The sequence below is a fragment of the Dendrobates tinctorius genome, unplaced genomic scaffold (genome assembly GCF_039654945.1).
Source record: "Dendrobates tinctorius isolate UK_male_01 unplaced genomic scaffold, ASM3965494v1 ptg000022l, whole genome shotgun sequence".
Lineage (NCBI taxonomy): Eukaryota > Metazoa > Chordata > Amphibia > Anura > Dendrobatidae > Dendrobates > Dendrobates tinctorius.
In genome coordinates, this window is record NW_027361690.1 from 81,876,231 (window position 1) to 81,901,692 (window position 25,462).

Here is a 25,462-nt window from a genome sequence, read left to right on the forward strand (position 1 = left end):
TTTTTCAATTTATAATAAAGACCTTCATTTAAAAACTGCATTTTGTGTTTACTTGTGTTATCTTTGTATAATTAAATTTGGTGATCTGAATCATTTAAGTGTGACAAACATGCAAACGAATAAGAAATCAGGAACAGGCAAACACTTTTTCACACAACTGTATGTGCAGAGAAATACATGTAGATACTGCGGATGAAAAAAGTATTGAACGTGTCACCAATTTTCTAAGTGAATAAATCCAATCCATCCAATCCACATAGGCAAAGAAATCAGACCATAGATGTCCATAAACTACGTTATGTGTAATAATGAGAAAGAGGTGCAAAAAGCCATGGAACATCAAGACACCAGCTGAAATCTATCAGTAATTAGCAATCCTGCCACTTAGTGAAAAATAATATTAGCTGGATCAACTGATGGAATATAGAAAGGTGTCTCATTACCAAGGTGCAACACAAGAAACATCTCATGATGAGTAAAACCAGTGAGCGGTCTCAAGACCTACACAACTTTATTACTACAAAACATACGGATGGCATTGGTTACAGAAGAATTTCTAAATTACTGAAGGTTCCAGTGAGCATTATTGAAGCTATAATCGAGAAGTGGAAAGAAGATCATGTCACCATAAACCAGCCATGACCAGGTGCTCACAGCAAGATTGCAGATAGAGGAGTGAAAAGAATTATCAGAAGAGTTGTGAGAATTTCATGTCAATAACACCTTTAGAAATATATTTATTTGGAAAATTGGTGACATGTGTTAAGCATGTTGTAGCGCTGGCGTTCCTGCACGCTGCCCCTCATCCCCGGCAGGGACGCCGACCCACTCAAGGCCGAGGCCTCGCACTCCCTCCTCCTGCACAGTTCGCAGATACCCGGGGACTGTGCTTAGGGTGCTCACGCGGTCCCGTCCTCTTAAAGGGACAGCGCACAGTCCTAAAGTGTCCCCAGCCAATGCTAGGAGTCACTTACTATTTAAGGCACCTCCACCTGATGGGAAGTGACTGTGCAACATTGTTAATCCATTTCTAAAACATGCTTGCTAGTTCTCAGGTCCCAGTGCTCATATCCCAGTATACCTGCCTGTCTATCAGCCGTGCCCACCTGCCTATCAGCTGTGCCCACCTGTACCTGTCTACCAAGATACCATTCTTGTCCACCAGTACCTGCCTGCCTGTTTTTGTCAGTCAGTGTACCAGCCGTGTCAGACAGTACTTGCAAAGTCTGTCATTCCTGGCTGTTCATGCCTCCTATCCCCTGGTGGGTCAGCTACCATCCACCCAAGGTCAGTCCTGGGGTAGCAACTGGTTCCACCTTCCTCATCTCTCCCCAGATCCTGGTATCATCAGTTGCCGTGCACTCGAGTTTAGAATTGGTGAGCTACCTAGTCATGCCCCTCCAGGCTCTCCTTGGATCACAGTACAGTGGTTCCAACACCCAATCCATTGTACATGTGGTTGTGGAACCACTGTGTGACGGTCAGGGGAAAGTCTGGAGTGGCGTAACTAGGCAAACACCTGGTTTTTCAGTAGAGCCCGGATGGTGTGGTTAGACATGAGCCCAGGTGGACACCAGGTGCTACGCCAGGACCCCGAAGCCGTGGCAGCCAATCCCCAAAGGGGCAGGGTAACAAGACTGGACAGGAACTGGTTAGCAAGAGGGAGATGGCTGGTAGACAGATGTGCAATCAGACACAGGCAGGACAAGTACAAGAACATGGGACGGACACAGGTACGAGGTTACAGGTGCAGGTTCACAGGTGCAGTTTCAGAAGGGTCAGGAAAACAGGCAAAACGGGTTTTGGTAAAGGTACAGCAATACTGACAGGAACAGGTGCAGACAGGGCGGACAGGGTCAGGAAAATGGGACGGACACGGCAAGCTTCAGAGCGCACAGGTACAGGGACCTTACAGCAGGGGACATTTTCAGAAGCGAACGCGTGGCCCCTTTAAGAAGCAGGGAGTACCCAGCATTCTCCCAGGAAACCTGTGTGCCGTCTGTATGTAAGATAGCATCTTGTCTTGCTGATCTCTCTTACGTAACATCTCGTAGTACAAGTCCGTGAATGGAGGGGTATGAGAGTCAGTGGGTTCCATGGCCTTAGCAAACTGTTACGCAGTTGGTTGTGGAACCACTATCCCATGGTCCGGGGAGAGCCTTGAGGAGCATAACAAAGTGAACACTTGGTTCATTACTAAAGCCCCTGATGGTGTGGTTAGATGTGAGCCCAGGTGGACGCCAGGTGGTATTCCAGGACAGACCACGGAACTGTGGTAGCAGATCCTATGTATCCTTCCAGCTCAGAGTCGGAATGATGGACAGTAACAATTGGTTCTATAGGATCATTGTTGATGTCTTGCTTCCTTGGCATTGTATTAATACATGCCTGAATGATCCAGAGCAGTACACTGCCAAAACCTCTGCTTTTATAGAGGTGATCACACTTGCTTATCAACAATTCGAACATTCGATTATCAGCACCTCTGGCAGCTTACCCTTGTTATTCCTATATTCCTGATATTTTACAAAACAAGGTGCTTGCTGTACTGTAATTACATGAAAGGTGCATATACCATATTAGATCACAGGCACATGGAAGTAAAATATGGGCCATGACAGTTATGGACACCGTATTACAGAATGTAATATGTATAAGGTATGTACCACTAACATTGCTATTTTTATAAGCAATTAAGCAGTAACACATTTACACAGGAGAAGCTACTGTGACATTTACAACCAAGGAAAATCAACAGTAAACGTGAAGAGTTATTGGAGGGAAATACCAGAGGTTTCTGTCACATCTCTACCTGGATTTGCTTTAGAGACTGTCACCAGGCACCATATTCACACTGCAGACAGCGATGGTGATTGAGAAGACATAATGACTAGTATCTGTGGGCGGCGCAGATACTGTCTAGCCAGGAATTAGTGTGGCTGGAACCTGCAGTATCACCGAGCCAGGCTAACAGCCCAGCTGTTGTAATCCGCTCCCAGCAGTGGCCAATGGGGCAGTACCACAGTCTACTTAAACTACCAGCATAGTGCGGGGAGTTGACAGATATTGCTTACTTACTCCTTGTGCTCTGATTATATTCTTGTAAACATGAGTCTTACCCTGTTCTTTGTCCTGACCCACTTTGTGAGTTGATACTGTCCATTCTGTTATTCCTCTGTCTATGACTGCGGCCTGTCTGACTCTGTTCTTACAGAAACCAAGAAGAAAGTCCAGCTCCAGGTAACACCTGTTACACCCGGTCCCTGTCCTGGCGCTGCGCCCAGGTCTGCCGCTGTTACATCTGGCCCCCGTCCTGGCGCTGCGTCCAGGCCTGCAGCTGCTCTCCGTTCTGGGCAGTCACCTCGAGCCTCTCATGCTGCAGCTCAGCATTCTGTCCTCCCTCCTGCCTCCTCCTCCTGGCGTCCTGTGAGGAGATGTGTAACTAAGGCTATTAGGGCACGCCCACCCGCTCTCTTGCCTTCTTAAAGGGGCGGCGTGCATTATTCAAAAAATGCAATCAACTAATGGCAATGGCAGCGCAATGGCTGCTATTACTGGCCTCTCCTCCATAGGGAGAGCGCCGGAGCAACGAGTATCTATCATTGCTACATCCGGTTATCATGCTAACCTGTCTGCACTGCATCTGCAGTCTCTGTGCATTGTCTAATGCTCTCTGTTTCCACAGAATATCAGTATCCTGTGTTACCTGGTTATATCAGCAACCATCTGGGCCTAAGCCATCCCGTTCCGCCAACAGCCATCCGAGTCCAAGGACTGTGTGAAGGTCACTGGAACCGACTCCTTACCAACTAACCGGATCCAGGACCCAGCGCATTACGGACTCTGCTGTAACTTTTATGATCCCTTTTGGTCCCGCTGGGACAGCTGCCACGTGTTCGGGGTCTAACTGGAGGTAGCACCTGTGTCCTCCGGGTATTCCATTCTGGCCCTGCCTGAGGGGCTTTACTATGGGTATCCGGGGCTCACTAGTCACTCCCCCTTAGGAGCCCCCGGACTGTGGTCCCGAGGTTCCACTTAAAAAATAAAAACGAATGTGAACTTCACCATCTCTGCCTCCGCTTCCATTCGTTACAAAACCAATGCGTTTATCTGAAAAACAGATTTTTTAAAAATACATCCTTGTCGTGAAAAAATAGAAAAGTGAAAGGGGGTGAGGGAAAAGGCAATGCAACACGTTTCAGTCGCCTGCGAAACACGTTGCACTGCCTTTTCCCTCCCTCCCTTCACCTTTCTATTTTTTCACAACAAGGATGTATTTTTTAAAAAAAACTATTTTTCAAATAAACGCATTGGTTTTACCTGGACTTTCCTCTTGGTTTCTGCAGTTTCTACATCTGGTCAGGACGACACCAGAGCTCCACACACGAACTATAGCAGGTGAGCTGGCTTCTCATTTTTGCAATGACTCTGTTCTTGTCTGTCGTCCTGGTATTTGGCTACAGTTTTGTCTTACAGTTCTTTCCCTAGTTTATCTTTTCAGTTATTAAATCTATTAGTTTGATCATCCTTGCCTTAGGCTTGCTCTTTCAGTCAGCAGCCACTCCATGGACGCAACCCAGTGGACCAGACAGCAAGTCCAGATCTCTGTATGAGGGTTAAAGGGTGATGGCCATGGTTCCTCTGAGATCTTTTAGAACTAGTGAATTGTGAAGTCTGTCAAACGTAACATTTTTGGGCTGATGCTTCCGACAGACATTAAAGTTTCTCAGCAGAAGAACATCATACCAGCCAGTATTTTATAAAAACAGTGCTAACGGGCTGTCATGATGCATGTCAGACATGATGACATCTGTTAGCACTTTGCTGAGGCAATGTGTCCTGTAAATGAAGCATGCATTCTGCTGATGGGTCCTCCTACAAGGAAGCAGATGGGTAATTTTAATTTTCAGCAACATTGAAGCGTTAAAGTGAAATCAAAAGAAATTCATTCAAGTTAAATTAGGGTATTATTAGTTATGCAATTCTTTAATATGATCACTAAAGCAACTTCCAACCACAGCTCCATTTTAGTCTTAAGATGCTCAATGTCTCGTGGACACATTAAAAGAACGTTTAGCCATGGTCTTAAAAACCGAGGAACAAGGCAGTAATGCAAACAAAACATTACCTTTTTGCCTATAGTAACCAATCAGTCTTGAGCTTTGATATATTCAGGCATGGCCGCCATTACTCCCCTTAGGCCTGTTTCACACTTCAGTATTTTGACGTCAGTCAAAATCCGTCGTTTTGCAAAAAAAACGGATCCGCCATTTTTTTGGGCGGATCCGGTTTTTCCCCATTGACTTGCATTGCGGCGGATTTTGACGGTTGGTCATCCGTTGCATCCGTTTTTTGACGGATCCGTCTAAATTTTGGCGTCCGCTGTCTTGAGTGGACAGACACAAACGTTTTTTGTGTGCGTCAAAAACAACGGATCCGTCGCTGTCGGCCATGCGTTATAATGGACGCCTATGGGCGGCGGATCCGTTGGCAACCGTTAATTGACGGAATCCGCCAACGGATCCGCCTTTTTATACTGAGCATGCCCAAAACAATTTCCTTTAAAGAATTTTAACCTCAAATTCCATTCTGGCAGCAAAAAAAAAAATCTCTCTCTCATCTGTTTGTGGCAAAACGGAAACGGAGCCATTGTTTCACACTCTGACGGATTTTGACTGACGTCAAAAAACTGAAGTGTGAAACAGGCCTTACTGGTGTATGGGGCCGGCGAGCAGAGGGGCCCCCCTCCTTTTGCTTCTGCTCCAGAGGAAGGCTCCTGCTAGTTCAATAACCTAACATGCGTCCTCGGACACACGTTCAGTTAAGTTCTATTGCTGGTGGCTTCCCGCATAGCAATAATTAACAGCCACCAGCCAATCACAGGCAAGCAGCTGACGACTGCGGCGTATGACATCACTGCCTTGCACCATTGTGTCCCTGCCTCAGATGGATGAGGGAGAGGACACTGCTGCCAGGTACAGAGATACTTTTTTTGTACTGAAAGCCGTAACATGGGGATAGGATGGAGACACATGGGGCAGGATGGGAGATCAAATGGGGCAAGTTGGGAGAACATATGGAGTAGGATGGAAAATAATGGTGCAGGGTGGAGACACATGGGGCAGAATGCAGACACATGGTGTAGAACAAGAGATCATATGGGGAGGTTGGAGACACATGGGGCAGGATTGGAGAACATATGGGGCAGGTTGGAGACACATGGGGCAGGTTGGAGACACATGGGGCAGGTTGGGAGATCATATGGGGCCGGATTGGAGAATATATGGGGCAGAGTGGAGACACATGGGGGCAGAGTAGAGACACATGGGACCAGGATGGAAGACCATATGAGGCCTGGAATGAGCCACAAAGGGCCAGGAATGAGACAAGGGAACCAGGATGGGGACATTATCATTATAGATGCTAATTAAGGAATATTATTACTGCTGTGATGTAATTTATTTTTGAACAAACTGTTTTCAGTGAGGAGGGGGAGGTCCTGTTACTGTGCAGGGCAGCAAAATGTAGCTCTTTTTCTTCATGTGGTGTGGTGTAGAAGTTGGGGAAAAATTGTACAATATGCCCTGGAACCGGTGCTCTAGATAATTATGTTCTTTTCTGCAGAGATGAGTCCTGGCTGCAAGAAGTGATGGCGATCTGTGCTGGATGAAGAAAACGAAGATGAAGGACTTCAACTAGAGACTTCAGTGGTGAGTAATGTGTTACTTGTACACGTACACTATATAGTATAGAGTATATAGAGCTCCTGTGTATAATGTCACTGTTGATCACTGCATTACCTGTACACTGAACTTAAATACAGAGCTTCTCTGTATAATGTCACTGGTGAGTCACTGTATTACCTGTATACTATATACAGAGCTCCGATGTATAAAGTCACTGCTGATCACTGCATTATCTGTACACTTACACTATATACAGAGCTCCTGTGTATAATATCACTGGTAATCGCTGTATTACCTGTACACTAACACTACATACAGGGCTACTGTGTATAATGTCACTGATGAGTTAGTGTGTTACCTGTACACTGACACTATACACTGTATACTATGTACAAAGCTCCTGTGTATAATGGCACTTATGGTAATATTAGTATTGTGTTTTTTTTATTAATGATCAGTATTATAGTACTTGGTCACTATGTGGTGGTAATATGTGGACTGGTCATGGTGTGATGGTATTTGTCCCTTGTATGTGGTATTATTCATTCACAATTTATTGATAATATGTGGTCAGGTCATGGTGTGGCAGTATTTCTCATGTATGTGGTATTATTCTATCACTGTTTGGTGGTAATATGTGGTCTGGTGATGGTGTGACAGTATTTCTTCCTTGTATGTGGGGTGGATGTGAAGCTGGGGTAGAGTTTCAAGGGGTCTCGAAAATGTTGTCAGTATAGTGCCCTGAAATTCCTGGTGGCAGCTCTTCATTCAGGACTGGTTAAAAATGAAAAAAGTGATATAACTGTTTTTTATAGTGGGACTCCACTTTTGGGGTGCAGTATTTTTCATCTATAGCGCTACTGGTAGATATGAGAAATTACATTTTCACTGCCCTGGTCCAGTGTCCAGTCTTCTGTGGCTGCCGGTCTTCACTTCTGTGCCAGCATCTACAGCCCATAATCCTGGGCACCTCTCGCACTAATTAGTCCTCACACTGTCATGACACCAGACCAGGGTATAACATCAAGATGCTGCAAAACCTAGTAAGCACTTGAAGAATGCAGGATTACAGGTGGAGAGCAGAAAGTAGACACCGGATTCCATGGAGGACTTGCCTGGACACTAGACCAGGGCAGGAAAAATCAAATTGCTCATCTCTAGCTTTTGGACTTCAAAGATGTTGTTGGGAAAATGTTTTTTTTGTTTCCCTTTCCAATTTTTAGTCTGCAGTCTAGCAATAATCATCAATCAATGCATATTAGTCAGGAAACTGTTAAATAACCTCATAAGCCGGAGAATGCCTCTAATAAGCTCTTTTATATGTCTTACATATATATGAAACTATTCTGAAGCAGCAGTTCTAAAGCGAGAGAACCATCTCATCAAACAATAGCCAACAAATATAAAGGATTTATAAAGAATTGGTCTTTTTCCATAGTCAACTTACAGTAGCAGATTTTATGCAGATGTCAAAGTGAGAAGTTGGTAGCAGAGTCAGAGAGTGGGTGGAATAGTGAGATTTATATATCCACATCCAGAGCATGGAGCCTGGGCAGCTTCTGGAACCTGCATCCGCACAGTCAGCAGGTCTAGTACCTGGGGATGGAAATGCCACTGGAAACTGAGATGTTATCAATGGGTTTAAAAAAGAAACCACATTGCTGACAGAGATCCCAGGAACGGCACTGCAAGTGTGAATGTGGTCAGTGAGCGTGGGAAAGCGGTATGTCAAGTCGATATAGAGCTGCCAAGTCTCCAAGAATTTCAGCACTTTCACACAGCCATGCACTTCTAGTTAAAGAGGCAGTAATAGAGACAGCAAAAGGTGAGAGGGGCCTGGGAAAGAGAAAAGATCTTTATAACAGCGCTTGCTTGGCAGACTTTAACACCTGCTAATGAAAACACTTCAAAGTCATAAATGGCCCAGTAAAAAGGATTACAAATCAGTAAATTTAAAGACAGGCCGATTGCAGCACACACTGCAAACCTATGTTACTGTGAAATGTGACAGATAAAAAAATGAAGTAACAATAAAAGCAGCATTTTCTTTTATACACCTAAAACCACAATTATTTATCAGTTGACATTAGATAGGGTGTGATACTAGCTATGGCGCAACTAAAATAAAAAAAAAATAAAAAAATCGGTGACACACAAGAATCAATTCTCCAATCCTTGGCGAGTAATGTGATTGGGTCTAGAATACGATGTAGGTCATAGAAAGTTAAATAAAATTATACTGTGATATCTGCGATCCAATGTCATATTCTCGAGATATCCACATTTTTCTTAATATGTTAATGAGTTATTAAGATCTATGGCAGGGACATAGATCTCCTTAAAATTCTGCCTCCAGAGCTTATATTAAATGACACAGGGAGTTACCAGTGTGAGACATGCAATGGCTGACAGTCTGCTCTCCTGATCTATATGTCTCATACTGGTAACTAACCGTTTGATTTATAAACTCTGGAAGCAGACTTTCTGGAAGATCTATGTCCGGCCCATAGATCTTAACAACTCATTTACATATTACAGTTAACTAACAATTTAAGAAAAACTTGTATTACTCTGGAATAAAACATCAGATCACAGATATCAAGGTATCATTTTATTCAACTTTCTATGTCCTGCATGGCCATATAGATGGGTTTAGCAGGGTTGATCCTTCTGACAGATTCCCTGTAAATCTTATTTGCATCGCTAACCACATTCAGATAACACCTACCTTTTAAAAGTAGCAAAAGGTATAAAGTAGGGGAAAAACACAAATTTTTCATAAATATAGTATGCAACAATTTTTGGAACCATTTCATGCCTTGACACATTCTCACTATATGTAGCTATGAAAAGACACATCAGCTGCCTATGCAAGACCCACCTTGACTGGCATGGATGTGTGTTGCACTTCCGGACCTGTGGGAATGGACGCGGCACATGGAGGCACATGCTTTCATTTACTATCAGCATGGTTTTATTCACCAGTTTTGTGCAGGACACCAGAGTCTTCCGTTCACCTGGAATAAAGTGGGTATCTGCATGAGTGAATATATTGCAGAGCAGCATCTAGAATAGCTCAAACTTGTCGTTTCCTGACAGCTTGATACTTGCCATATCTTTACAATGCCAGTATATAAATGTTTTACAGAAGAGCTCACTATGGGACCACTTATAAAATGTGTGTGATTGTGTGCATGACAAGTTATCCAAGATAATTCTGCACTGTAAAGGAAATCTTCTAATGAGCACATTGTACCCGTCCTGTGAAAGCACACAGTCTTCTTTTGATAAATTTGCTGCACATCTGTTATATTGTATGCACTTTAATCTCTGGAACATATGAAACCAGCATCTGGTATACGACACAATATGGCTCCAATTATCGGCACATGTAATAGGAACTTAAAGTCTAGAACGTCACAGAACTTCACCATGCAGTGACACTCAAAAGATGGGCTATACAATCGTACACCAATCTGCTCTCCTTGCTGTCCCACAAGGGTTACTATGGGTAAGATTGTTTGACCCCTTTTTCTTCCATTCAGGTGGTTTATATTACTCTGGATTAGATTTACTTTCATCTTTTTACTTATTGCCATGTGCGGAGCATATTGGATACTAATGTTACGATAGAGAACCACTGTATGGGTTATCTAATATCAGGTGATATCACTTGTTTACTATTTGATATACAGGCCTGATATTTGCATCATTATGTTTCTATGTATTTTTATGGGAAATAAAATTTGTTACTTTTTTACATGTTTGTTCTTTGGGGTTTTTTTTTTTACTCCTAGTCGCTTATAAGATCTACATTGGATGTATAAGTCTAAGATATATTCAGGCATGTGCCATTCGTCAAACTACATCTGAACGTCAACGTATACGTTGAACGTAGTGAATACATCCATCCACATTAAGATACATAAAATATATATTTTCCACCAGTTTTTACTGCTACAGACAGGAAAGTGTATGCATCTTAGATGTACTGAGATGCGCCTCCATATGATTCAATACATCTCCCATTGAGAATAATGGAGGAAAACTGGAATGCGTCAGTTAAACGTTTTTTGGGGAGGATGAAAGCTGGACAAAACATAGTTAGAAGAACACTTTGTAAAGTTCTTGTTTCTGATTTGATATATTATATATTACTGAGGAAAACTATTAGGAGACTTCATGATTCAAAATACCCTTTTCCCGAGTATATTGGGAATTTAATTTGCAATCCCAACAATGACACTTTGTGGAAAATCAAAAAGATCTATGGAATATTCAACCAGGATTATGGTCTCCAAAAATGTTCACATATAAGCCGATGGGAAAGAGATCTAAAGAAATCATTTCCTATTGAAAGCTGGGAAAAAGCTATTTCCTTGTCCTACTCATCTAATCTTTGGGCCTCTCTTCATGAAACATTTTTAAGATGTTTTCAAGGTGGTATTTAACCCCCAATAGATTGGCTAAAGTCTTTATAAATCTTAGACCTCTTTGCTGGAGAGGATGCGGAAATAAAGGAGACTTGATCCATATTTTCTGGTATTGCTCTAAAATCCAGAGTTTTTGGAGTAACATTTCCGCTTTAATAAAAAAGTTACTGGGAGCAACATTATAATCTCCCCGCAATTAGCTCTTCTTTCTCTAGAAATAGAGCACATCAACTCAGAATATAGATTTATTCTAATACACATTTTCTCAGTGGCTAAAAACGCTACAGGTTTAAATTGGAAAAGAGCTACCATTCCTACAATTCAAGATATAATAGAGAAAACGTCATTACACAATTCTTACGAACATACAGTGGGGAAAAAAAGTATTTAGTCAGTCAGCAATAGTGCAAGTTCCACCACTTAAAAAGATGAGAGGCGTCTGTAATTTACATCATAGGTAGACCTCAACTATGGGAGACAAGCTGAGAAAAAAAAATCCAGAAAATCACATTGTCTGTTTTTTTTTCATTTTATTTGCATATTATGGTGGAAAATAAGTATTTGGTCAGAAACAAGCAATCACGATTTCTGGCTCTCACAGACCTGTAACTTCTTCTTTAAGAGTCTCCTCTTTCCTCCACTCATTACCTGTAGTAGTGGCACCTGTTTAAACTTGTTATCAGTATAAAAAGACACCTGTGCACACCCTCAAACATTCTGACTCCAAACTCCACTATGGTGAAGACCAAAGAGCTGTCAAAGGACACCAGAAACAAAATTGTAGCCCTGCACCAGGCTGGGAAGACTGAATCTGCAATAGCCAACCAGCTTGGAGTGAAGAAATCAACTGTGGGAGCAATAATTAGAAAATGGAAGACATACAAGACCACTGATAATCTCCCTCGATCTGGTGCTCCACGCAAAATCCCACCCCGTGGGGTCAGAATGATCACAAGAACGGTGAGCAAAAATCCCAGAACCACGCGGGGGGACCTAGTGAATGAACTGCAGAGAGCTGGGACCAATGTAACAAGGCCTACCATAAGTAACACACTACGCCACCATGGACTCAGATCCTGCAGTGCCAGACGTGTCCCACTGCTTAAGCCTGTACATGTCCGGGCCCGTCTGAAGTTTGCTAAAGAGCATTTGGATGATCCAGAGGAGTTTTGGGAGAATGTACTATGGTCTGATGAAACCAAACTGGAACTGTTTGGTAGAAACACAACTTGTCGTGTTTGAAGGAAAAAGAATACTGAGTTGCATCCATCAAACACCATACCTACTGTAAAGCATGGTGGTGGAAACATCATGCTTTGGGGCTGTTTCTCTGCAAAGGGGCCAGGACGATTGATCCGGGTACATGAAAGAATGAATGGGGCCATGTATTGTGAGATTTTGAGTGCAAACCTCCTTCCATCAGCAAGGGCATTGAAGATGAAACGTGGCTGGGTCTTTCAACATGACAATGATCCAAAGCACACCGCCAGGGCAACGAAGGAGTGGCTTCGTAAGAAGCATTTCAAGGTCCTGGAGTGGCCTAGCCAGTCTCCAGATCTCAACCCTATAGAAAACCTTTGGAGGGAGTTGAAAGTCCGTGTTGCCAAGCGAAAAGCCAAAAACATCACTGCTCTAGAGGAGATCTGCATGGAGGAATGGGCCAACATACCAACAACAGTGTGTGGCAACCTTGTGAAGACTTACAGAAAACGCTTGACCTCTGTCATTGCCAACAAAGGATATATCACAAAGTATTGAGATGAAATTTTGTTTCTGACCAAATACTTATTTTCCACCATAATATGCAAATAAAATGAAAAAAAAACAGACAATGTGATTTTCTGGATTTTTTTTTCTCAGTTTGTCTCCCATAGTTGAGGTCTACCTATGATGTAAATTACAGACGCCTCTCATCTTTTTAAGTGGTGGAACTTGCGCTATTGCTGACTGACTAAATACTTTTTTTCCCCACTGTACATTAGCAATTGTTAATAAAACTTGGGAAAAATACTTATTCAAATGGAAACCATGGCTTACCTTTTTGGAAAAATTATCGGGCTAACAGCCTACTCGTCTAGCTTTTTTCGGTGTTTAGTAATTCTCGCAGTGCCGATGTCGCTGTAAGTTATTTCATAACAACTGTAGCTTTTATTTTTATTTTTATATTTAAGATTTTGTTTACCTTTTTCCTTTGTCCCTCCTTTACTCCCTAACCCTCTCCTTTCTTTACTTTTCCCTCCCCACTACTAATCCCTGACTTACCCTAATGTCACCTTTTTGTAAATAGTTAAAATTTGTCAAATAAAAATTTAGAACATTTTGCCCATTTTAGTTGATCATTACGTTGCCATATAAATGCCTGAACATATTTTTGCAATTCACAGCCTTACATCTACTGGAAAGCACAGTATAACTGTTGACCTAGCTTAAAGTAACATGTTCACAAGCGGGTCCTTTCTTTTAGCAGCACTTCAGTTATAAAGGTAAGAGTAAAGGGTGGGTGCAGATCCTTCCACTGCAAGGGACAGCACATGAATGAGTGATGATACAAATTATGGTAATGTTTATTAGAGTTCCAATACCACAAGTGTAATAATAATCTCAGTAATGTTTCAAACTGTGGAATTCCTTTTTCAAGGTGAAGAGCAACTGGGTATGGAATATCCTAAATTTAACTTAAAAAAAATATTTAATATGTCGCAGTTCTTTCCATGCCTGTGGAAGCTCCAGCCTACGTTACATCATTCAACCCTTTCACCCCGAAGCCTGTTTTCACCTTCCCAACCAGGCCAATTTTTACAATTCTGACCACTGTCATGTTACGAGGTCATAACTCTGCAACGCTTCAATGGATATCACTGATTCTGAGAATGTTTTCTCGTGACATATTGATCTTCATGACAGTAGTAAAATTTATTTGATATGACTTGCGTTTATTTGTGAAAAAAACACGGCAATTTGGCGAAAATTGTGCAATTTTCAAACTTTTAGTTTTTATGCCCTTAAATCAGAAAGTCACAGCGTACAAAATAGTTAATAAGTAACATTTCCCACATGTCTACTTTACATCAGTACAATTTTTGAAACATAATTTTTTTTTTGTTAGGAAGATACAGTATAAGAGTTAAAAGTTGACCATCGATGTCTCATTTTTATAACAAAGTTTGCAAAACCATTTTTTTTAGGGACCACATCACATTTGAAGTGACTTTAAGGGCACTAAGATCCTATGGAATGTGGAAGGAAAAAATAAACATTTACTTTTCTTTCACAAAAATTATCCTTTAGACCTATGAGAAAATGGACCATACAATTTGTTGCACAATTTCTCCTCAGCAAGCCGATACCTATATGTGGGGGAAAACCACTGTTTGGACAGTGAATACCCTCACAAGCGACACCATTCTGGAAACTAGACCCCTTAGGGAACTTATCTAGATGTGTATTGAACACCTTGAACGCACAAGTGCTTCACAGAAGTTTATAATGTAAAGCCGTAAAAATAAAAAAAAAACTCATATTTTTCCTAGATAAATCTTTTTGGCTCCAAATTTTGCATTTTCATAAGGGTAACAGGAGAATTTGCATCATATAATTTGTTGTGTAATTTCTCCTGAGTGCACAAATACCCAATATGTGGAGGAAAACAACTGTTTCGGTGCATGGCAGGGCTTGGAAGGGAAGGAGCGCCATTTGACTTTTTGAATGTAAAGTTTGCTGGAATAATTAGCAGATGCCATGTCGTGTTTGGAGAGCCCCTGATGTGCCTAAACAGTGGAAACCCCTGACAAGTAGCACCATTTTGGAAACTACACCCCTTTGGTAACTTATCTAGAACTACCGTATTTTTCGCTTTATAAGACGCTCCGGATTATAAGACACACCCCAAATTTTGAGGAGAAAACTAGGAAAAAACGTTTTTTAATAAAATGGTGGTGCTTCTTATAATCCAGGCGTCTTATTGCTTACCGGTCTGTCCCGGGTTGCTGTCGCCCACTTTGTCCCCGGGGTGCTGTCGCCCACTGTGTCCCCGGGGTGCTGTCGCCCACTGTGTCCCCGGGGTGCTGCCGCCCACTCTGTACCTGGTGCTGCCACCACCGCGCTGGGTCCTCCGGGTGCTGCTGCCACCACACTGGGGCCCTCGGATGCTGCTGCCGCCACGCTGTGTCCCCCGGTACCTGCCACCGCCACCGGGCTCTGTCCCGTGCTGCGTGGGGGGCTCTGCCGCTCCATCCATGCCTGCGCGGTGGCTTGCTTCCTGGAAAATGGCCGCCACGCAAGCGCAGATGGAGATCTCGGCACTGAAAGTTCGGGAGATGAGATTTCAGCGCTGAATCTCATCTCCCGAGATTTCAGTGCCGAGATCTCCATCTGCGCTTGAGTACAGAAGCAGTGCTAAAAGTTACCTGGGGAGCAGGGCCGCAGAGGTGACCAGGCGTGCTTCAAACTATTAGTGTCAGGGTCCAGTCAGCGCTGGAAAGTAAAGAGGCACGGGACCTGCGGACACTGAAAATGAGCAAGCTGGAACAGGACCTATGGTCATGTGACTGCAAGGGGGTGGGGCTTAGCGTCCTGCTTTCAGATATGACAGGACACCATACAACAACTCAGAGTCAGGCAAAACGGAGGTCACAACAGTACGGGCAAACGAGGTACAGGAGGGACAAACAGACGGGTAGTCAGACAAAGCCAAAGGTCATACACAAGAGGGCGACGTGGTACCAAGGGGACAAGCAGAGAGAAGTCGGGTCACAAGCAGAGAGTCATACACGAGAGGTAGCGCAGTACAAGAGGGGCAGGCAGAACTCGTAACAGGGACAGAACCAGATCACAACCAAGCAGGCAACAAGTTATCAGGCACAAGGCACACGTATACAAGAGGTCACTTAACTCAGCCGAGGGCAGGAGTATAACTGACACCGGACCCAGGTCCAGTGAGCACTAAATAGCCTCCTTCTGCCAGAGAGAGGCAGCACAATTAACCCATAGTCTAACCAGGACGGGTCAAAGCGAAATCCCGTCCTGGATCATGACAGTTACAGTGGCAGAGCCCCTGACATGTCAGAACAGCAGAACCCCCCCATAAGTGACCCCATTTTACAAACTATAAAGATAAAAGAAGCCACAAAAGCGCGCCCATAGGGCTTTACCAGATATAATAAGAAAAATTTGAATTGTTCAGGGTATTCACCCTCAGAGGTTGTGTAACGCCACAACTACTAAATACGCTCAATCCCATATAATGAAGCTGCAGCAGGAGGGTGTAGACAGACAGCGTCTGCTTCCATTACTCAAAGAGGAGATCCCAAAAGGGAAAAAAAAGAAAGAAAAAAAAAAAAAAACACCTGGTTCCCGCGCTGCTATACTTCAACCCTCAAATGGAGGAAATCCAGTCGATTCTAGGAGTAGGTTCCAATATCAAAGCTTTATTTCATGGTACATCCGACCTGAGGAAGAGGTCATGGAATGGACCTCGAAACGTGTTGTCTTTGTATGTACCATGAAATAAAGCATTGATATTGGAACCTACTCCTAGAATAGACTGGATTTCCTCCATTTGAGGGCTGAAGTATAGCAGCGCGGGAACCAGGTGTTTTTTTTTTCCCCCTTTTGGGATCTCCTCTTGGAGCATTTTACAAACTAAACATCTCAATGAATTCATCTAGGAGTGCAGTGATTATATTGACACCACGGGTGTGTCACAGAATTTTATACCTTTGGGCAGTGAAGAAAAAATAATTTACATTTTTACCACCAAGATTGTGTGTTAGCCCCAAGTTTTACATTTTCATACTGGGGAATGGGCAAAAATGGCACCAAAATTTGTCCCACAATTTCTGCTGAATGTAGAAATACCCCATATGTGAATGTACTGTACTGCTTAGCCATACGAAGAGACTCGTGAGGGACGGAGCGCTATTTGCCTCCTGGAGTGGAGATTTTCCTATAATAGTTTGTGGAGCCCCTAAGTGCTAAAAAAGCAGAATCTCTCCTCGAGTGACCACATTTTGGAAATTATAACCCTTTTGGAATTTATCTACAGATGTAGGTACGATTTTGACTCCATGGGTGTTTTCCAGAAACAAGCAGCAGTGGATGTTGCTGAGGGAAAATTGTAAACTGCTGTTGTAGTGACCAATACGCTGTAGTGACCAGTACATTATGCCCAGCCTATGCTTCTAGAGACATGCACCTGTAAATTAGGCATGCTCTCAACACTCAAAAATGCCGAACATGTGGGTGCTAAATGGGGTTTAGGCACACTTGGGCTCAGAATGTAGGGAGAGGGCATTTGGATTTGGGAGAGAAGAATTTGCGGAATTCCTTTTGGGAGGGCAAGGAGCCATTTTGCTTTTCCAGATCCTTTGTGCTACCTGTAATGTGGAAGCCCACTATATTTCCGTTAACAAATGACAGACCTGAGTGAGGGCTTGCTTTTTTTGTGGATTGAGTTGAAGCTTTTATTGGGGACATTTTACATAACATTCATCATCACATTTATCTGGCATTCTACGCTGAGCACTTACATCGGGGTTTCCATCTAAAACTCTGAGTGACGTGACAGATGAAACTCCCAATGGATCCATTCACTATAATGAGGCTGAAAAGTTAATGCGAATTCCGCTTGGTCTCTGTTTAGCATTGTCCTTTTTAGAAGTGCACAAAAACTGTGGCCAACTGTACTTTTATGCAACCCTAAAAAGATGGATACAGCCGGATCACAGGTCTTATGGCGTCCACAGTGCTTCCATCTGCCTCATGATAGGGAATCTTCCGCCAGGGGTTCTGTGTGAATCACGTATTTCAGAGATTTACACAGAAACCCCGATGTAAGCGCTCAGCGTAGGGCGCAGGATAAATATGCGTTGAGCCTTACTGCGATCTTTGGGATTCTGAATGAAAAAATCAACAGCAGGTGAAGAATTGGTGGTGTTTACTTTTTACACCACTCCTCGTGCAGTATAAGTGATTAGGTGACTTTATACTTTGTGTCGGTGCTATTAAAGTGATATCATATATATATCAGGTTTATATGTTTGGCTGCTGTCACACACTAAAAGACACTTTTCATTGTGAAAACTAGTTTTTGCATCACCATATTTTGAGAGCTCTCATTTTTTTCATATTTCAGCCGACAGTCACGTGAGTGTATAATATAAACCCAGCACTCAACTTATAAAAGCAGGAAGTGAGCTTTAATACAGTCCAAGGTTGTAGTACAAACAAAACGTTTCGGTCGCTTCGACCTTCATCAGTTACTACAAAAAAAACAATAAAATGTGCAAAACAAAACATTAAAAAAAATAAAAAAACAGAAGTATTTACAAAAATGGTCATATATTGGACATAGTTTATGGGCATAGAAAACCTCAAGTCAAGTATGCACAATCATAATTCGACAGACACATGATGTAAAACGGGAAACAACAATATAGCTTGGTGGTAAGATTATCAGTCAGAGTCCTATCAAGGAAAGTGAGAGAGAACAAAAAAGAGGGTGTAAAGGGACCCATATTAGGAAAGTATATGTAGTTCAAGTCAAAGATGACGCACCGGACTATTTGTGGAGCATGTCACTTTAAGAGAAGTACTTCCAGACAGATCGCAATCCGTATCTGTGAGAAAATGTGTATATGTATATGTATATATATATATATATATATATATATATATATATATATATATATATATATATATATATATATATATATATAATATTTTATATAAATGAGGTCTAGCAAAACCCTTTACATAAAGTGGTGGACTGACAGAGGACCTTAAATGTGTTTAGGTGAATGGACCTACCATAGTTTATGGATTCTACCTGTATTCTATACACTGCCCAAAGTACATGAAAGTCTTGAACATCCGCCAGCCAGACCCACAGTCGCCTCTACAGATTCAATTTTATCCCCCAAATTAAGGTTTTTTGAAAAAATTCTTACCCCTCTAATCCAGACTTCTAGATCCTATATCCTTGACATTGGAGCCTTCTTAAAGGTTATCAAGGATCTTGGTCGCATCCCGGATAATGCGGTTTTGGTTTCATTTGATGTAAAGGATTTATACACTTCAATCCCATATACTGAAGGGATCAGTACATCACCCTCTTACGGGTTCAGGCATGGACGTAGACCAAATCAACTTATGTACTGAACTCCTCACACTTGTACTCACTACTAACCACTTTTTGTTCCAGGACAACTTCTATTTATTGACACATGGGACCTCAATAGGCTCTAACGTGGCACCCCCGTATGCAAATTGCTATATTGCAGATTTTGAAGAAAGTATCATATACACTTGCCACCTATATCAGAACAACATCCTCCTTTGGAAAAGATATGTCGATGACATTTTCTGCATTTGGGGTGGCACAATGGAGTACCTTGAGGATTTTTTCCATCTACTCAATCAATACCTCCTGGCCGGGCCTTATCATCACTATGTCTCATGATCCAGCTAGGATCAAATTCCTCGACACTGACAAAGGTCGAAGCGACCGAAACGTTTCATTTGTACTACAACTCTGGACTGTATTAAGCTCACTTCTTGTTTTACGGTTTTGGGAACCTACCCAAGCACCTGTCACAGTAGTGCTCACAGTGTTTCTTGACAGTCATGTGAGGGCTTGTTTTTTTGTGGAACGAGCTGGCGTTTTAAATTGGAACTATTTTCAGGCACATAACATTTTTTGATCGCTTTCTATTTCAATTTTTGGGAGTCAGAATGAACAAAACTCAGCAATTCAGGAATTGCTTTTTGTTTTGTTTTCTTTTATACCGTTCCGCATGTGGTAAAATTGGTAAACCAGCTTTATTCTTCAGGTCAGTATGATTACAGTAATACGTTTTGGCGCTTTTACACAATAAAACTATTTTATAGAACAAATAATTTTTTTTGTATAGCTTTATTATGAGAGCTATAACTTTGATATTTTTCTGCTGATGGAGCTGAAAGGGGGGCTTGTTTTTTGCAGGACAAGATGACGTTTTCAGCGGTACCATTTTTAATTTACATTCATCTTTTTGATCACGTCATATAGCACTTTTTGTTCGGCAGTATGATGATAAAGCATTGTTAATTCGCCTCGCTTTTTATTTTTATTTTTTACGGTATTCACTGAAGGGGTTAACTAGTGGGACAATTTTATACAGCAGGTAGTTACGAATGCGGCGATATCAAATATGTGTACTTTTATTGTTTATTTTTTTATTTCCATAAATAAATGTATTTATTGGAAAAATATTTTTTTTTTTTTGTTCTTTATTTGGAGATTTTTTTAAAAATTATTTTACACTTTTTAATTTTTTTTTTTTTTTTTACATTGTCCCAGGATGGGACATTACTGTATAGCATCAGATCGCTGATCTGATCCTCTGCCATGCTTCTGCACTGCAGAGCATCACATCAGCTTCTGACAGGCAGGAAAGGAGGCGTCTCAGGTCATGCTCTCTGCAGGCACTGTGCAGCCACCTTCCCTGAAGGAACCCCACAGCCATCTTGCGGCCGGGGGTCTCCATGGAGACCATCAGGACAACCCGATTGCATTGCATTGTCCTGATGGAAGTGCATAGGGACCCCATTCCCTGCGCGATGCTCCTCTATGCCGCTGTCACTACTGACAGCGGCATCTGGGGGGTTAAATGCCTCACAAAGAGCTGACACCCAATCGCTGCAGCGCTCAGCGTGAGGCTGCGCCGTACATATACTGCTGTTTGCAAGAATGCAAATTTTTTTATTACAGAAAAAATTACAAGAACACCGGCAGACAAAATATAATAAAACAGTCGATGGTGATGGGACAGGGTATCAATATGCAACAAATCCACAATATAGTAATGGGTACAGGCAAAGAAATGAACCTACAGATACACATTGAGCAAGGCATGTAGTGTCTGCAGTAATACAAAATACAAATCCTCAGGTTAAAATGGCCGCGGGGGGAAGCCCACATGAAATGTGCGTTGGGACGGTCAGCTCTTGCACATTTCCACACGGGGTACCATGGGTAAGATGGCTCTCTAAGATGCATTTTGCTTTTTCCCCTTCTAACTCTTGGATGTGGCTTTTTATGCAGTTTATTGCATAGGACTGACCTTTTTGCCACCTGCAATTCTTTATCCACATATACTCTTAACTCTTTGTATTTGGGAGATTCAACGAGTGTATTTGTACTACACATAGTGGTTATAGACTAATACTCTCTGATGGTCTCTGACCTTTGTGTTACTTTGATACACATGTCACTTTACTGCAGACACCACATGCCTTGCTCAATAGTTTCATTTCTTTGCCAGTACCCTTTACTATATTGTGGATTTGTTGCATATTGATACCCTGTACCATCACTATTGACTGTTTTATTATACTGCTAGGGCTGGCGGAACGCACCAAATAATAAAGATGGTAATAAGGTGCGTTCGCTGCCCGAGGTTCACCGTGCAGGGGTGGTAACCTGCTGCTCAGTAATGGCGGATGCTAAATGGCGGTATACTATAAAAACACACGCAGGTTATCGTCACCCGGTGTGTACGGGGGCGGACTCTGTTGCTTCACAGAGCCGCACTACCGCTGAACATAAACGCCGGAGCCTGTTTGTGCTCACAGAGCTCGGCTAAAAGAGCGCAGTGTACGGCCACAGAACGCTACCCCAAGGACACGGGGTTAGAGTCCTTCTAGGCCCACTGAGCGCGCGGCGTCGCTTCCACGAGTGCCGCTAAAGACGCTGGCAGTGGAGTGTGGAGCACGTGCACTGAGGCGTGCTGGATCACTGGTGAGGACCAATGTCTGACTCAAACCCTGACCTACGTACACCTAAGCCTGGGCACTAGCAGGGTAGGCTGCACAATACATGCGTACCACGGGTAGAGGTTTCATAATGAGTCAGTCACCAGATACATTCATACGTGCATACATCTCTCACACCTTATAGTCTGTGAATACAGTCTATCCTAGCGCATGGGCGAGTGGCCATGCAAACCTTCTATAGCCACGGGCGTCCAGGACCTTCTTGGCTTCTCGGATGGGCCAATCCAAACACGAGCAGGACCTGAGCACGTGACCCTCGATCTCCAATGGGAGATCACTCCACGGGCATGCTCAGTGGCCCGACATGAGGACTTAGTCCCTGGAGAATCTCGCTGCTGAGCAGCATGCATTGTCATAGCTGTGCCAGAGGTGGCAGCAGCAAGCACACCCACGGAATTGGCCTGGGCAGAGCGCCGGAACCAACGAATCTGCTGAGCAGGCTCCACTGTGGCCGAAGAACAATGGGAGACCGCTGGTTGCAAGGCTCTGGATTCCAGCTGTGCAGTGGCAGGAACCCGACGCCTAACATTACCCCCCTCCTAGGGCCCCCTCCCCTCTGAGCCTCGCTACGCTCAAACGCCGCAATGAGGAGCGGAGCGTGGATGTTCTCCACTGGCTCCCAGGTTGGAGCCTCTGGACCATGACCCTTCCAATCCACCAAATAAAACTTTTTGCCCCGCATCACCTTGCATCCCACGATGGCATTGACCTTAAACTCTTCACTTCATTTTCTCTTACTAAGTGGATCTCTCTCTCTACTAAGCATACTGGCAAACTAGCAAGTTTCTTGAGCACCACTTAGCCTTTATAGAAAGTGAGCACTTCTTTAAGTGACTTCACCATCACTTCCTTTTGAGCTTCAAACCACTTATCTGTTTAAGACACTAAATCCACCTGCAAAGTTGCTGGAACCCTCCTGAATTGCTCTCCCATTTTTTAAAAACCAAATCTGTACCTCGATAGCACCTGGTGTTTCAATTGTAAATTCTCTCGTTATGATCTCTGCAGCAGCTCAGGTCTAGGAAAAACTGGGCTTGGAGTGCAACATCTGCATTATGGAAAAGCTTAGGCATTTGATCTGTTAGTGAATTGTGGCAGGGTCTCACCTTCTTTCTGGTGGCTGGAGGAAAAACACATGCTGCATAGTCACAGAAGATATACAATACTGTGGAGAAGTTTTAGGTTGGTGTGGGAAAAATGCTGTAAACTAAGGAAGTGTTAATTTATTTTTATAAATTAACAAAGCAAAGTGAAGGATCAAAAAATAAATCTAAATCAAATCAATATTTGGTGTGACCATCCTTTGCCTTTAAACCACCATAAATTTTTCTAGGTACTGTGATGCACAGTTTTTGAAGGTACTCGGCTGGAAGGTTGTTCCAAACATCTTTCAGAGCTAACCACGGATCTTCTATGGATGTCGACTTGTGCGTATCCTTCGATTTCTTCATGTGATCCCAGACTCAATGATGTTGAGATCCGGGCTCTTTAAAGGTCATGCCATCACTTTCTGGACTCCTTGCTTTTCTTTGCACAGAAGATAGTTCTTCATCATGCTGGATGTATATGTGGGGCCTTTCTCTACCGATGTTGTATGATGGATAAATATCTGCTTGCATATCTCAGCATTGAAGACACCATTAACTCTGACCAAAGTCCCAACTTGATTTGCTGAAATACAGCCATACACTTGTAAAGACTCTCTCCACCATGTTTTAGTGTCACCTGTAGGCACTCATGGCAATACATGACCCATACATACTCATGAATAAAAACATAACACAAAAGCTTGGAAGAAATGGCCGTGATGTTTTATTTAGGGTTACTGAAAATGTGATATAATAACTCAATTCACCAAAACAACCAATAACTTGACCACCAGAAACAATCCACCCTAATAAACGGCGATTTACCCACAAATACTACATCACGACGAAAGTACAAAAAACAGGGGGGAGGGTGGGATCTTCTTTCTTCCAAGGTTCTCCACTAATGAGAGGAATGCCTCAACAGCTGGGTTTAAATAAGGAAAACATTGCCCACCAAATAACAAACTGTCTAATCAAAAACATTTAAAAAGACTGCCGATAAAACCAGATTTGACTGCTTGTGACATAATGCCATAACTGACATGTGACCTTTATTTGACTTCACTTCACTAAAAATAGCTAGAGTTCAGGCCCATGTTGCCATGAGACCCCCCTTTACTTATTTCTTTTTTCTTACGGGGGGACGCTTACATTATTGTGCCTCTCTCCAGTGAACAGACTGCCCTATCTTACAGCCAAATATTGCATATTTTTACTCATGAGTTGAGAGCATCTGCTGCCATTTTTCTGCAACCTAGTACTTATGTTTTTCTGCATAGGTGAGTTTTTTGCCTTGTTTCCATCTATAAGCATAGACCTTTAGCTGAAAATCTACCATGAAAACCACTTCTAGATAGATTTCTTCAAACAGTAGTTGGGTGTAGCTGGAACTCACTGGTTGCTGCTAGTTCTGAGCTGATGGAACGGCTGGTCATCTTCCGATTTTGAAGGGAAGTAAGCATGATGTGTCTTTCATATGTTACACTAAGTTTTTTCAGCCAACCACTGTTTCTACAGTCCTCAAAGTTACTCATTTCTTGGTGCTTCTTCAAAAGAGTTTTTAACAACACATCTAGGAACTCCAGTTTGGTTTAAAATCTTTGCCTGGAACAAACCACCATGATGCAATACAACTACTTTATGTATTGCTGCTGTGCAGTGTCTTACCATGGTATATCACTTGCGACATGAAACCGACTTCCACAACCTCACCTCTGTAGTAGTTATTGCCTGTTTCTCAGCCAGTTTTAAGCTTCCTACATAGCTGCTTCTGTTTGATATAATGACACATACACCTGATTATAATCTTACAAAATTGCTGACTTTGATTTAAGCCCCCGTCTCACATAGCGAGATCGCTAGCGAGATCACTGCTGCGTCACCGATCTTGTGACACAACAGCGATCTCGCTATGTGTGACACATAGCGGAGATCGGGCCCCTGCTGCGATGTCGCTGATCGTGCTCGAATGTCCTGGGCCATTTTTTGATCGCTGGTGTCCCACTGGCCAGCATGCATCGCTGTGTTTGACAGGGACAACGACGAACAACCTTAATACTACAGGTCTGAGAGACAGGGTCTCAACGACCGTTGTATCGTTCCATATCATTGCTGTGTCGCTGATGAGATCTGACTGTTAGACATCTCACCAGCGACCTCGTAGCGACGCACCAGCGATCCCTACCAGGTCGCATCATTGTCGGGATCGCTGTTGCGTAGCCAAGTCTGACGGTACCCTAAGTGTTCCTAGAAAAATTGATGATGTGTTGAATTCATGAAGTGGTCACAGCAAACATTCATGTGATTTAGACTGCTCTATTTTCATTCACTTTGCAGTTTTTTAACTGATAAAAATAAACCAATAATACTTCTATTTTTTAAAGCATTCTTACTGTATATATAGCAGTTTCGACCATTAGCATTCATTGCCTTGCTAGACCCA

At 42.7% G+C, this 25,462-nt stretch overlaps 1 protein-coding gene across 3 annotated transcripts in view; it reads right to left on the minus strand.

The window, feature by feature from the left end:
• ADAMTS17 (ADAM metallopeptidase with thrombospondin type 1 motif 17) overlaps positions 1-25,462 on the minus strand; it is a 428,881-nt gene that overhangs the window by 57,708 nt on the left and 345,711 nt on the right. For all 3 annotated transcript variants that reach the window (XM_073568808.1, XM_073568807.1, XM_073568809.1), the window contains one exon: positions 9,568-9,703. In XM_073568808.1, the coding sequence (XP_073424909.1) occupies positions 9,568-9,703 (136 nt within the window). The remainder of the gene's footprint in view (positions 1-9,567; positions 9,704-25,462) is intronic.